This window comes from Bombina bombina, chromosome 1 (genome assembly GCF_027579735.1).
Source record: "Bombina bombina isolate aBomBom1 chromosome 1, aBomBom1.pri, whole genome shotgun sequence".
NCBI lineage: Eukaryota > Metazoa > Chordata > Amphibia > Anura > Bombinatoridae > Bombina > Bombina bombina.
The window spans coordinates 1139277893-1139292188 of record NC_069499.1 but is presented as its reverse complement, the minus strand read 5'-3'; the positions used below and the strand labels follow the sequence as shown (position 1 = coordinate 1139292188).

General features: G+C 41.8%; 1 protein-coding gene across 1 annotated transcript in view; it reads left to right on the top strand.

Annotated features, from left to right (window-relative positions):
• KCNH4 (potassium voltage-gated channel subfamily H member 4) overlaps positions 1 to 14296 on the top strand; it is a 390445-nt gene that overhangs the window by 182034 nt on the left and 194115 nt on the right. The window contains exon 2 of the mRNA XM_053717885.1: positions 527 to 760. Coding sequence (XP_053573860.1) covers positions 527 to 760 — 234 coding nt within the window. The remainder of the gene's footprint in view (positions 1 to 526; positions 761 to 14296) is intronic.

Genomic DNA, 14296 nt, shown 5'->3' with positions numbered 1-14296 from the left:
CAGATTAGGGGTTAATAAGTGTAGGCAGGTAGACTGATAAATTCATACAGAAAAGGATTACTTCAAGTTATTGTTGCTAAAGTTGGTTCTACAAGCTATTGAATCACAAGGTGTACTTAGTTTTTTCACACATGGCTTCTCCATTTTGACTTTATTTTTGTCAAATAAATGATGACACAGTGTAATATGTCATGTATTGTTGTTCATCTGAGGTTGTATTTACCTAATTTTAAGACCTGCTAAGGAACAGATGATTGTTATTATGTCCTTATACGTAAAACCATAGACTGTCCTTTTTACACCATAATGCAGTGAAATTCTTCTCTGTGAAACTTGCTATAGAACAATCTGATATGCTTTTGTTTGTTCCCTGATTGAGTGCTACATATCTCTATGAATAACCTGTATATATTATTTACTTAAAATACAACAATGCATTTACAATGTAGTGACATTTAACTAATAAACAAATGACAATTCATTGATATTTGCCTCTGATTGGCATGATTTTCTTTTTGTCCAACAGATAGTAACTTCCTTCTGGCCAATGCTCAGGTTCATCGAGGTTTCCCAATAGTCTACTGCTCTGATGGCTTCTGTGATCTCACTGGCTTTGGCCGAACTGAAGTCATGCAAAAGAACTGCACCTGTCGGTTCCTGTATGGAGTGGAGACCAATGATGTTGTCTTGCAGGGCATTGAGAGGGCGCTTGATGAAAAGCAAGAATACCAGGCAGAGGTGTGCTTCTATAAGAAGGATGGTGAGCCATCGTCTCCATTATTAATATAATGATCAAAAAGCTTTGTATAGCTGTTCTAGAATCTAAATCAACTATACGGGGTTACCTTGTATTATTCTGTCTCATTTTCACATTTTTATAGTCTTAAGACTCGCATGTCATGTCATGTTTGTTGAACAGATGGCATCATTTCATATCTTTTCACAACCACAGCATATAACTATTAGGCAACTGAGGCTATTGCCTAGAGCCCCTCTTACAGTAGTGGGAACATCCCCTCATTAGGTTCTTTAGTTTGGAACCTTGACTCTTTTTATTCTAGCCAAGATACCTAAATCAGATGACCAGTCTAAAGTGCTTCCACTTAGTGATGTCATAATCAATTAGTAAAATAAAAACAACTTCACTGAATTTTTATAGGATTACTTATAATACAATGCCGGCTGCGACTACTGTATCATGTTAACACATACCAAAACTGTAAATTATCACTGTCATAGGCGTCTTGTCACCAAATTCTAAAACTGCTCCAAAACACTATATTTGAAGTTCCGTGGAACTGCATGTTCCCTTTGTGAGATCTGTCTGTACAGATTTAAAACTGACATTTTCCATTAAAAGTTCTGTACCTCATATACAGCATTCTCTACAATTCTCAATGTGAATGATAAAAAATACAGTGCAGTATGCAATAAATTGTGAGCCCTATCCACCTTATAGATCATATTTTCTGAATATAGCTGTGTTTTTGGAACATGATTTCTAAATTTATTACTTTTATTTTCTTGTACTTGTATGTTATGTAAAATGGGCTGTAAAATTATATTATTTGAGTTTCTAAAGTTTTTCTTTTCCCACTAAGGATGTGTTTATCAGCATTCAGTGTTAATTTACATTGAGCAAATTAACATTTTACCACTGTCTAAAACTTAAAACACAAAAAAACTACGGAGATGGGGTAAAATAGTTTACTGTTTACTGTTAAATTGTGGTCATGACGACTCAATTGCTGATAGAAATGCCATTTAAAAAGATAAAATAATTTAACCTACAATCATGAAAATCTTCCTCTTACCTCACTATCTGTCAGCTTGATCCGATCCCCTCACAACTACTGCCCTCCCTCTCTCTTCTCTCCTTCTTGGAAGGCTTGTATATATATAACACATAGAAACACCCAGCACTCACCAGCTAGCTCGCAGCTAAGATAAAATCACAACTGGAAAGGTTAGTTACCGCATCTGGCCAAATGGGAAAGCTCAGGCACCACGTCAAGGTCCTTTCCATTGCCTGAGTCCCTAACACAGCCACACTATCATGCAAGCTCACAAAGCCAAACAGACTGAGAACAAAGAAGGGGTGCACAGGTGGATGTAATCACCCATAGAAAATACAAAACATGGAAGGGAACTGCACTCCAAGACCGGATCAGGTACACATCCTGTGACTCAGCAACATCCAGCCCTGGGTGCTAAATAGCACTCCAGAAAAGCTGTGATGTCACCAGAGCCACAGGCAGTTAACCCCAGTCCGGAATGGGTGCAAGAAACAAGGGGGATTACAAATAAAAAGTAATACAACACATAGAAACACCCAGCATTCACCAGCTAGCTCACAACTAAGATAAAATCACAACTGGAAAGGTTAGTTACCGCATCTGGCCAAATGGAAAAGCTCAGGCACCACGTCAAGGTCCTTTCCATTGCCTGAGTCCCTAACACAGCCACACTATCATGCGAGCTCACAAAGCCAGACTGAGAACAAAGAAGGGGTGCACAGGTGGATGTAATCACCCATAGAAAATACAAAACATGGAAGGGAACTACACTCCAAGACCGGATCAGGTACACATCCTGTGACTCAGCAACATCCTGCCCTGGGTGCTAAATAGCACTCCAAAAAAGCTGTGATGTCACCAGAGCCACAGGCAGTTAACCCCAGTCCAGAATGGGTGCAAGAAACAAGGGGGATTACAAATAAAAAGTAATACAACACATAGAAACACCCAGCACTCACCAGCTAGCTCACAGCTAAGATAAAATCACAACTGGAAAGGTTAGTTACCGCATCTGGCCAAATGGGAAAGCTCAGGCACCACGTCAAGGTCCTTTCCATTGCCTGAGTCCCTAACACAGCCACACTATCATACGAGCTCACAAAGCCAAACAGACTGAGAACAAAGAAGGGGTGCACAGGTGGATGTAATCACCCATAGAAAATACAAAACATGGAAGGGAACTGCACTCCAAGACCGGATCAGGTACACATCCTGTGACTCAGCAACATCCAGCCCTGGGTGCTAAATAGCACTCCAGAAAAGCTGTGATGTCACCAGAGCCACAGGCAGTTAACCCCAGTCCGGAATGGGTGCAAGAAACAAGGGGGATTACAAATAAAAAGTAATACAACACATAGAAACACCCAGCATTCACCAGCTAGCTCACAACTAAGATAAAATCACAACTGGAAAGGTTAGTTACCGCATCTGGCCAAATGGAAAAGCTCAGGCACCACGTCAAGGTCCTTTCCATTGCCTGAGTCCCTAACACAGCCACACTATCATGCGAGCTCACAAAGCCAGACTGAGAACAAAGAAGGGGTGCACAGGTGGATGTAATCACCCATAGAAAATACAAAACATGGAAGGGAACTACACTCCAAGACCGGATCAGGTACACATCCTGTGACTCAGCAACATCCTGCCCTGGGTGCTAAATAGCACTCCAAAAAAGCTGTGATGTCACCAGAGCCACAGGCAGTTAACCCCAGTCCAGAATGGGTGCAAGAAACAAGGGGGATTACAAATAAAAAGTAATACAACACATAGAAACACCCAGCACTCACCAGCTAGCTCACAGCTAAGATAAAATCACAACTGGAAAGGTTAGTTACCGCATCTGGCCAAATGGGAAAGCTCAGGCACCACGTCAAGGTCCTTTCCATTGCCTGAGTCCCTAACACAGCCACACTATCATACGAGCTCACAAAGCCAAACAGACTGAGAACAAAGAAGGGGTGCACAGGTGGATGTAATCACCCATAGAAAATACAAAACATGGAAGGGAACTGCACTCCAAGACCGGATCAGGTACACATCCTGTGACTCAGCAACATCCAGCCCTGGGTGCTAAATAGCACTCCAAAAAAGCTGTGATGTCACCAGAGCCACAGGCAGTTAACCCCAGTCCGGAATGGGTGCAAGAAACAAGGGGGATTACAAATAAAAAGTAATACAACACATAGAAACACCCAGCACTCACCAGCTAGCTCACAGCTAAGATAAAATCACAACTGGAAAGGTTAGTTACCGCATCTGGCCAAATGGGAAAGCTCAGGCACCACGTCAAGGTCCTTTCCATTGACTGAGTCCCTAACACAGCCACACTATCATGCGAGCTCACAAAGCCAAACAGACTGAGAACAAAGAAGGGGTGCACAGGTGGATGTAATCACCCATAGAAAATACAAAACATGGAAGGGAACTGCACTCCAAGACCGGATCTGGTGCACATCCTGTGACTCAGCAACATCCAGCCCTGGGTGCTAAATAGCACTCCAAAAAAGCTGTGATGTCACCAGAGCCACAGGCAGTTAACCCCAGTCCGGAATGGGTGCAAGAAACAAGGGGGATTACAAATAAAAAGTAATACAACACATAGAAACACCCAGCACTCACCAGCTAGCTCACAGCTAAGATAAAATCACAACTGGAAAGGTTAGTTATATATATATATGTTTATCAGATTAATGGGAGATGAAATTTGTCTTTCGTGATTTAGCCAGAAAATAAAATTTGAAACAACTTTCCAATTTAATTATATTACCAAGTTTGCTTAAAGGGATACTAAACCCATTTTTTTTCTTTCATGAGTCGGATAGAGCATGCAATTTTAAGCAGCTTTCTAATTTACTTCTATTATCAATTTCTCTTCGTTCTCTTGCTATCTTTATTGGAAAAATCAGGAATAAAGGTTTTGGAGCCTGCCCATTTTAGGTTGAGAACCTGGGTTGCGCTTGCTGATTGGATGGCTAAATGCAGGCACCAATCTGCAAGCCCTATCCAGGGTACTGAACAAAAAATAGGCCGACTCCAAAGCTTTCATTCCTGCCTTTTCAAATAAAAATAGCAAGAGAACAAAGAGAAATTGATAATAGGAATAAATTAGAAAGTTGCTTAAAATTGCATGTTTTGTCTGAATCATTAAAGAAAAAAACATAATTTATGCTTACCTGATAAATTTATTTCTCTTGTAGTGTATCCAGTCCACGGATCATCCATTACTTATGGGATATTCTCCTTCCCAACAGGAAGTTGCAAGAGGATCACCCACAGCAGAGCTTCTATATAGCTCCTCCCCTAACTGTCATATCCAGTCATTCGACCGAAAACAAACAGAGAAAGGAGAAACCATAGGGTGCAGTGGTGACTGTAGTTTAATTAAAATTTAGACCTGCCTTAAAAGGACAGGGCGGGCCGTGGACTGGATACACTACAAGAGAAATACATTTATCAGGTAAGCATAAATTATGTTTTCTCTTGTTAAGTGTATCCAGTCCACGGATCATCCATTACTTATGGGATACCAATACCAAAGCTAAAGTACACGGATGAGGGACAAGGCAGGATTAAGTGGAAGGAACCAATGCCTGAAGAACCTTTCTCCCAAAAACAGCCTCCGAAGAAGCAAAAGTATCAAATTTGTAAAATTTGGAAAAAGTGTGAAGCGAAGACCAAGTCGCAGCCTTGCAAATCTGTTCAACTGAGGCCTCATTTTTAAAGGCCCAGGTGGAAGCCACAGCTCTAGTGGAATGAGCTGTAATCCTTTCAGGGGGCTGCTGTCCAGCAGTCTCATAGGCTAGGCGTATTATGCTCCGAAGCCAAAAGGAAAGAGAGGTTGCCGAAGCTTTTTGACCTCTCCTCTGTCCAGAGTAAACGACAAACAGGGTAGATGTTTGACGAAAATCTTTAATAGCTTGTAAGTAAAACTTCAAGGCACGGACTACGTCCAGATTATGTAAAAGACGTTCCTTCTTTGAAGAAGGATTAGGACACAATGATGGAACAACAATCTCTTGATTGATATTCTTGTTAGAAACCACCTTAGGTAAAAACCCAGGTTTGGTACGCAGGACTACCTTATCTGCATGAAAAATCAGATAAGGAGAATCACATTGTAAGGCAGATAGCTCAGAGACTCTCTGAGCCGAGGAAATAGCCATCAAAAACAGAACTTTCCAAGATAAAAGTTTAATATCATTGGAATGAAGGGGTTCAAACTGAACTCCTTGAAGAACTTTAAGAACCAAGTTTAAGCTCCACGGGGGAGCAACACAGGCTTAATTCTAACCAAAGCCTGGCAAAATGCCTGGACGTCTGGAACTTCTGCCAGACGCTTGTGCAAAAGAATAGACAGAGCAGAAATATGTCCCTTTTAAGGAACTAGCTGATAATCCTTTGTCCAAGCCCTCTTGGAGAAAAGACAATATTCTAGGAATCCTAACCTTACTCCATGAGTAATTCTTGGATTCACACCAATAAAGATATTTACTCCATATCTTGTGGTAGATTTTCCTGGTAACAGGCTTTCGTGCCTGTATTAAAGTATCAATGACTGACTCGGAGAAGCCACGCTTTGATAGAATCAAGCGTTCAATCTCCATGCAGTCAATCTCAGAGAAATTAGATTTGGATGATTGAAAGGACCTTGTATCAGAAGGTCCTGTCTTAGAGGCAGAGTCCATGGTGGAAAGGATGACATGTCCACTAGGTCTGCATACCAAGTCCTGCGTGGCCACGCAGGTGCTATCAGAATCACCGATGCTCTATCCTGTTTGATTTTGGCAATCAGTCGAGGGAGCAGAGGAAACGGTGGAAACACATAAGCCAGGTTGAAGAACCAAGGTGCTGCTAGAGCATCTATCAGCGTCGCTTCTGGGTCCCTGGACCTGGATCTGTAACAAGGAAGCTTGGCGTTCTGGCGAGACGCCATGAGATCCAACTCTGGTTTGCCCCAACGATGAATCAACTGAGCAAACACCTCCGGATGGAGTTCCCACTCCCCCGGATGGAAAGTCTGACGACTTAGAAAATCCGCCTCCCAGTTCTCCACGCCTGGGATATGGATTGCTGACAGGTGGCAAGAGTGGTACTCTGCCCAGCGAATTATTTTTGAGACTTCTAACATCGCTAGGGAACTCCTGGTTCCCCCTTGATGGTTGATGTAAGCCACAGTCGTGATGTTGTCCGACTGAAATCTGATGAACCTCAGTGTTGCTAACTGAGGCCAAGCCAGAAGAGCATTGAATATCGCTCTTAACTCCAGAATATTTATTGGAAGGAGTTTCTCCTCCTGAGTCCACGATCCCTGTGCCTTCAGGGAATTCCAGACTGCACCCCAACCTAGAAGGCTGGCATCTGTTGTTACAATTGTCAATCTGGCCTGCGAAAGGTCATACCCTTGGACAGGTGTACCCGAGACAACCACCAGAGAAGAGAATCTCTGGTCTCTTGATCCAGATTTAGCAGAGGGGACAAATCTGTGTAATCCCCATTCCACTGACTCAGCATGCATAATTGCAGCGGTCTGAGATGAAGGCGCGCAAATGGCACTATGTCCATTGCCGCTACCATTAAGCCGATTACCTCCATACACTGAGCTACCGAAGGGCGCGGAATGGAGTGAAGAACACGGCAAGCATTTAGAAATTTTGATAACCTGGACTCCGTCAGGTAAATTTTCATTTCTACAGAATCTATAAGAGTCCCTAAGAAGGAGACTCTTGTGAGTGGGGATAGAGAACTCTTTTCCTTGTTCACTTTCCACCTGTGCGACCTCAGAAATGCCAGAACTATCTCTGTATGAGACTTGGCAATTTGAAAGCTTGACGCCTGTATCAGGATGTCGTCTAGACACGGAGCCACCGCTATGCCTCGCGGTCTTAGAACCGCCAGAAGTGAGCCCAGAACCTTTTAAAGATTCTCTGGGCTGTAGCCAACCCGAAGGGAAGAGCTACAAATTGGTAATGCCTGTCTAGAAAGGCAAACCTTAGAAACCGATGATGATCTTTGTGAATCGGTATGTGAAGGTAGGCATCCTTTAAGTCCACTGTGGTCATGTACTGACCTTCTTGGATCATGGGTAGGATGGTCCGAATAGTTTCCATTTTGAAAGATGGAACTCTGAGGAATTTGTTTAAGATCTTTAGATCCAAAATTGGTCTGAAGGTTCCCTCTTTTTTGGGAACCACAAACAGATTAGAATAAAAACCCTGTCCTTGTTCCGTCCGCGGAACTGGATGGATCACTCCCATAACTAGGAGGTCTTGCACACAGCGTAGGAATGCCTCTTTCTTTATCTGATTTGCAGATAGCCTTGAAAGATGAAATCTCCCTTGTGGAGGGAAAGCTTTGAAGTCCAGAAGATATCCCTGAGATATGATCTCCAACGCCCAGGGATCCTGAACATCTCTTGCCCACGCCTGGGCGAAGAGAGAAAGTCTGCCCCCTACTAGATCCATCGCCGGATAGGGGGCCGTTCCTTCATGCTGTCTTAGAGGCAGCAGCAGGCTTTCTGGCTTGCTTGCCTTTGTTCCAGGACTGGTTAGGTTTCCAGGCCTGCTTAGATTGAGCAAAAGTTCTCTCTTGTTTTGAAGCGGAGGAAGATGATGCTGCACCTGCCTTGAAATTTCGAAAGGCACGAAAATTAGACTGTTTGGCCTTTGCTTTGGCCCTGTCCTGAGGAAGGGTGTGACCCTTACCTCCAGTAATGTCAGCAATAATTTCCTTCAAACCAGGCCCGAATAAGGTCTGCCCCTTGAAAGGAATGTTGAGTAATTTAGACTTCGAAGTCACGTCAGCTGACCAGGATTTAAGCAATAGCGCCCTACGCGCTTGGATGGCGAATCCGGAATTCTTAGCCGTTAGTTTAGTCAAATGAACAATGGCATCAGAAACAAATGAGTTAGCTAGCTTAAGTGTTCTAAGCTTGTCAATAATTTCATTCAATGGAGCTGTATGGATGACCTCTTCCAGGGCCTCAAACCAGAATGCCGCCGCGGCCGTGACAGGCGCAATGCATGCAAGGGGCTGTAAAATAAAACCTTGTTGAATAAACATTTTCTTAAGGTAACCCTCCAATTTTTTATCCATTGGATCTGAAAAAGCATAACTGTCCTCAACCGGGATAGTAGTACGCTTTGCTAAAGTAGAAACTGCTCCCTCCACCTTAGGGACCGTCTGCCATAAGTCCCGTGTAGTGGCATCTATTGGAAACATTTTTCTAAATATAGGAGGTGGGGAAAAAGGCACACCCGGTCTATCCCACTCCTTGCTAATAATTTCTGTAAGCCTTTTAGGTATAGGAAAAACATCAGTACACACCGGTACCGCATAGTATTTATCCAGCCTACACAATTTCTCTGGTACTGCAACTGTGTTACAGTCATTTAGAGCAGCTAATACCTCCCCAAGCAACACACGGAGGTTCTCAAGCTTAAATTTTAAATTAGAAATCTCTGAATCAGGATTCCCCGAATCAGAGATGTCACCCACAGACTGAAGCTCTCCGTCCTCATGATCTGCATATTGTGACGCAGTATCAGACATGGCCCTTACAGCATCTGCGCGCTCTGTATTTCTCCTAAACCCAGAGCAATCGCGCTTGCCTCTTAATTCAGGCAACCTGGATAATACCTCTGACAGGGTATTATTCATGATTGCAGCCATGTCCTGCAAGGTAATCGTTATGGGCGTCCCTGATGTAATTGGCGCCATATTAGCGTGCATCCCCTGAGCGGGAGGCGAAGGGTCTGACACGTGGGGAGAGTTAGTCGGCATAACTTCCCCCTCGTCAGAATCTTCTGGTGATATTTCTTTTATATTTAAAGACTGATCTTTACTGTTTAAGGTGAAATCAATACATTTAGTACACATTCTCCTATGGGGCTCCACCATGGCTTTCAAACATAATGAACAAGTAGTTTCCTCTGTGTCAGACATGTTTAAACAGACTAGCAATGAGACTAGCAAGCTTAGAAAACACTTTAAACAAGTTTACAAGCAATATAAAAAACGTTACTGCACCTTTAAGAAACACAAATTTTGTCAAAATTTGAAATAATAGTGAAAAAAGGCAGTTACACTAACAAAATTTTTACAGTGTATGTAACAAGTTAGCAGAGCATTGCACCCACTTGCAAATGGATGATTAACCCCTTAATACCCAAAAAATAATAAAAGACAAAAACGTTTTTTTTTTTTTTTGTTTGTTTTTTCAAACAGTCACAACAACTGCCACAGCTCTACTGTGGCTTTTTACCTCCCTCAAAAACGACTTTGAAGCCTTTTGAGCCCTCCAGAGATGTCCTGGATCATGCAGGAAGAAGCTGGATGTCTGTGTCTGTAATTTATGCTGTGCAAAAAAACGGCAAAATAGGCCCCTCCCACTCATATTACAACAGTGGAAAGCCTAAGGAAACTGTTTCTAGGCCAAATTCAAGCCAGCCATGTGGAAAAAAAACTAGGCCCCAATAAGTTTTATCACCAAATACATATAAAAACGATTAAACATGCCAGCAAACGTTTTATATTACATTTTTATAAGAGTATGCATCTCTATTAATAAGCCTGATACCAGTAGCTATCACTGCATTTAAGGCTTTACTTACATTAGTTCGGTATCAGCAGCATTTTCTAACAAATTCCATCCCTAGAAAAATATTAACTGCACATACCTTATTACAGGAAAACCTGCACGCTATTCCCCCTCTGAAGTTACCTCACTCCTCAGAATATGTGAGAACAGCAAAGGATCTTAGTTACTTCTGCTAAGATCATAGAAAATGAAGGCAGATTCTTCTTCTAAATACTGCCAGAGATAAACAGTAAACTCCGGCACCATTTAAAAATAACAAACTTTTGATTGAAGAATAAACTAAGTATAAAACACCACACTCCTCTTACGACCTCCATCTTGGTTGAGGCTTGCAAGAAAATGACTGGATATGACAGTTAGGGGAGGAGCTATATAGCAGCTCTGCTGTGGGTGATCCTCTTGCAACTTCCTGTTGGGAAGGAGAATATCCCATAAGTAATGGATGATCCGTGGACTGGATACACTTAACAAGAGAAATGTAGGTTTACTATCCCTTTAATTCTTGTTATCTCCTTTATCAAAGGAGCAACAATACACTTCTGGAATCTAGCTGAACACATTGGTAACCCAATTACAGGAGGCATATATGTGCAGCCACCAATCGGCAGCTAGTTCCCAGTTCCTGACCCTACCTAGGTATGCTTTTCAACAAATAATACCTACAGAACAAATTAAATTAGATAATAGAAGTAAGTTGGAAAGTTGTTTAACATTGCATGCTCTATCAGAATCATACATTTTTTTTTATGTTTAGTGCCCCTTTAAACTTCCTCCTTGATCCATTGCAATCTGGATTTTGCCCCCACAAAACAGCAATCATTAAGATTACTTATAACCTAACAGAAACAGCAATCATTAAGGTTACTTATAACCTAATTACAACAAAATCAAAAAGACACTTTTCTCTGTTAATTCTTCTCCATCTGTCTGCAGCCTTTGACACTGTTGACCACCCTCTCTTCCTGCTCCAACCCCCCCAATCCTTTGGCATCTGCGACACAGTCCTCTTGTGGTTCTCCTTCTGCCTGTCTAACCAGACCTTTAGTGTAGCCTTCTCTGGCACATCCTCTGACCCTTTAGCACTTTATGTTGGGGTACCACAAGGCTCTGTCCTTGGTCCCCTTCTCTTAATACAGTCCCATGGGTTTGAATTTCATTTGTATGCTGATGATACCCATATCTACCTCTCTACACCCAACCTATCACCTTTCTTACTAACTTTTGTCACTAACTATCTTACTAATATTTCATCCTGGATGTCCACTCACTACCTTAATGGGACTGTCAAGTCAAAACATTTTTTCCATGATTCAGATAGGGCATGCAATTTTAAACAATTTTCCAATATATTTTACCATCAAATTTGCTTTGTTCTTTTGGTATTCTTTGTTAAAAGCTAAACCTAGGTAGGCTCACAAACTGGTTTCTAAGCTGTTGAAGGCCGCCCCTTATCTCAGTGCTTTTTGACATGTTTTTACAATTAGTTAATGTGTGTCATATTGATAACATTGCGCTCACTCCAGCAGAGTAATTTATGAGTCAGCACTGATTGTCTAAAATGCAAGTCTGTCAAAAGAACAAAGATGAGGTCCCTTTAAGCTAAAGCACTCATTCCCCCCCCCCCCCCCCTCCCATCTTCAAAAAATCTCTACTTTCCAGCTATCTATAACTGTTGCTAATAAGATCATTATTACCCCAACTCCACATACCTGATGTCTTAGGGTCACACTTGACTCAGATCTCTCTTTCCCTAGCCACATTCAGTCTTTGGCCAATTCCTGCCGCTTCCACCTTAAAAGCTTCTCCAAAATGTGCCACTTCCTCACACTAGACACAACTAAGACTTTAATCCACTCTCTCATCATTTCCCGCCTTGACTATTGCAACTCTTTCTTCTATGGCCTCCCTAGCTGCCGTCTCTGTATATCCCTTACAATCCATAATAAATGCCTCTGCCAGACTGATCTTCCTTACACTTTGCTCCTTATCTGCTGCACCTCTTTGCCAATCCCTTCACTGGCTTCTTCTTACCTCCAGAATAAAACAAAATCCTGACTCTGACATTCAAAGCTTTCAATAACACTGCTCCCCCCAATATCTCCAACCTCATCTCAAGTTTATATTTCTCTCATCCCCTTCGTTATGCTCATGACCTCCTTCTCTTCTCCTCTCTTGCCACCTCCTCACTTCTCCAGATTGGCCCCTATTTTGTGGAACTTTCTGCCTCGCTCCACAAGCCTCTCCCCTAGTTTTTAAACTTTTAAGTGCTCTTTAAAGCCTCCTCCTTTAGTTACGCCCTTAGCATGTAAGCCTAGTAGCCCAGCTACTTAATAGATCACCTTCAAGAAAGCGGATTTACCATATTGAAACTATTAGCAGGGCCCTCTATCCCTCTGTCTCCCATAATTATTACCCAGCATATTAGACACATGTTTATAGCCATACAGAATCTGTTAGCACACTGCTAATAATAATGCTGAACTTGTTTTTGTGGCCACCGAGAAAAAGCAGAAATAACAAGCGCCTAGATTTAGAGTTCTGCGTTAGCCGTCAAAAGCAGCGTTAAGGGGTCCTAACGCTGCTTTTGGTCTCCCGCTGGTATTTAGAGTCAGCCAGGAAAGGGTCTACCGCTCACTTTCAAGCCACGACTTTTCCATACCGCAGATCCCCTTATGCCAATTGCGTATCCTAACTTTTCAATGGGATCTTCCTAACGCCGGTATTTAGAGTCTTGGCTGAAGTGAGCGGTAGACCCTCTACCGACAAGACTCCAGCCGCAAAAAAAAGTCAGTAGTTAAGAGCTTTATGGGCTAATGCCGGTTTATAAAGGTCTTAACTACTGTGCTCTAAAGTACACTAACACCCATAAACTACCTATGTACCCCTAAACCGAGGTCCCCCCACATCGCCACCACTATAATAAATATTTTTAACCCCTAATCTGCCGACCGCACACCGCCGCCACCTACATTATCCCTATGAACCCCTAATCTGCTGCCCCTAACATCGCCGACACCTACATAATATTTATTAACCCCTAATCTGCCCCCCCAACGTCGTCGCTACCAAACTACACTTATTAACCCCTAATCTGCCGACCGGACCTCGCCGCTACTCTAATAAATGTATTAACCCCTAAAGCTAAGTCTAACCCTAACCTTAACACCCCCCTAAATTAAATATAATTTTAATCTAACGAAATAAATTAAATCTTATTAACTAAAGTATTCCTATTTAAAACTAAATACTTACCTGTAAAATAAACCCTAATATAGCTACAATATAACGAATAATTATATTGTAGCTATTTTAGGATTTGTATTTATTTTACAGGCAACTTTGTATTAATTTTAACTAGGTACAATAGCTATTAAATAGTTATTAACTATTTAATAGCTACCTAGTTAAAATAATTACAAAATTACTTGTAAAATAAATCCTAACCTAAGTTACAATTAAACTTAACACTAGACTATCAATAAATTAATTAAATAAATTACCTACAATTACATACAATTGAATAAACTAAACTAAATTACAAATAAAACAAACACTAAATTACAAAAAATAAAAAAGATTACAAGAATATTAGGCTAATTACACCTACTCTAAGCCCCCTAATAAAATAAAAAAATCCCCCCAAAATAATAAAGGTCCCTACCCTATTCTAAATTAAAAAGTAACCAGCTCTTTTTGCAGGGCATGCCCCTAAGTAATCAGCTCTTTTGCCTTTAAAAAAAAATACAACCCCCCCAACACATTAAAACCCACCACCTACATACCCCTACTCTAACCCAACCCCCCCTTAAATAAACCGAACACTACCCCCCCCCCCCCCGAAGATCTCCCTACCTTGAGTCGTGTTCACCCAGCCGGGCACCGATGGACCAAAAGAGGACATCCG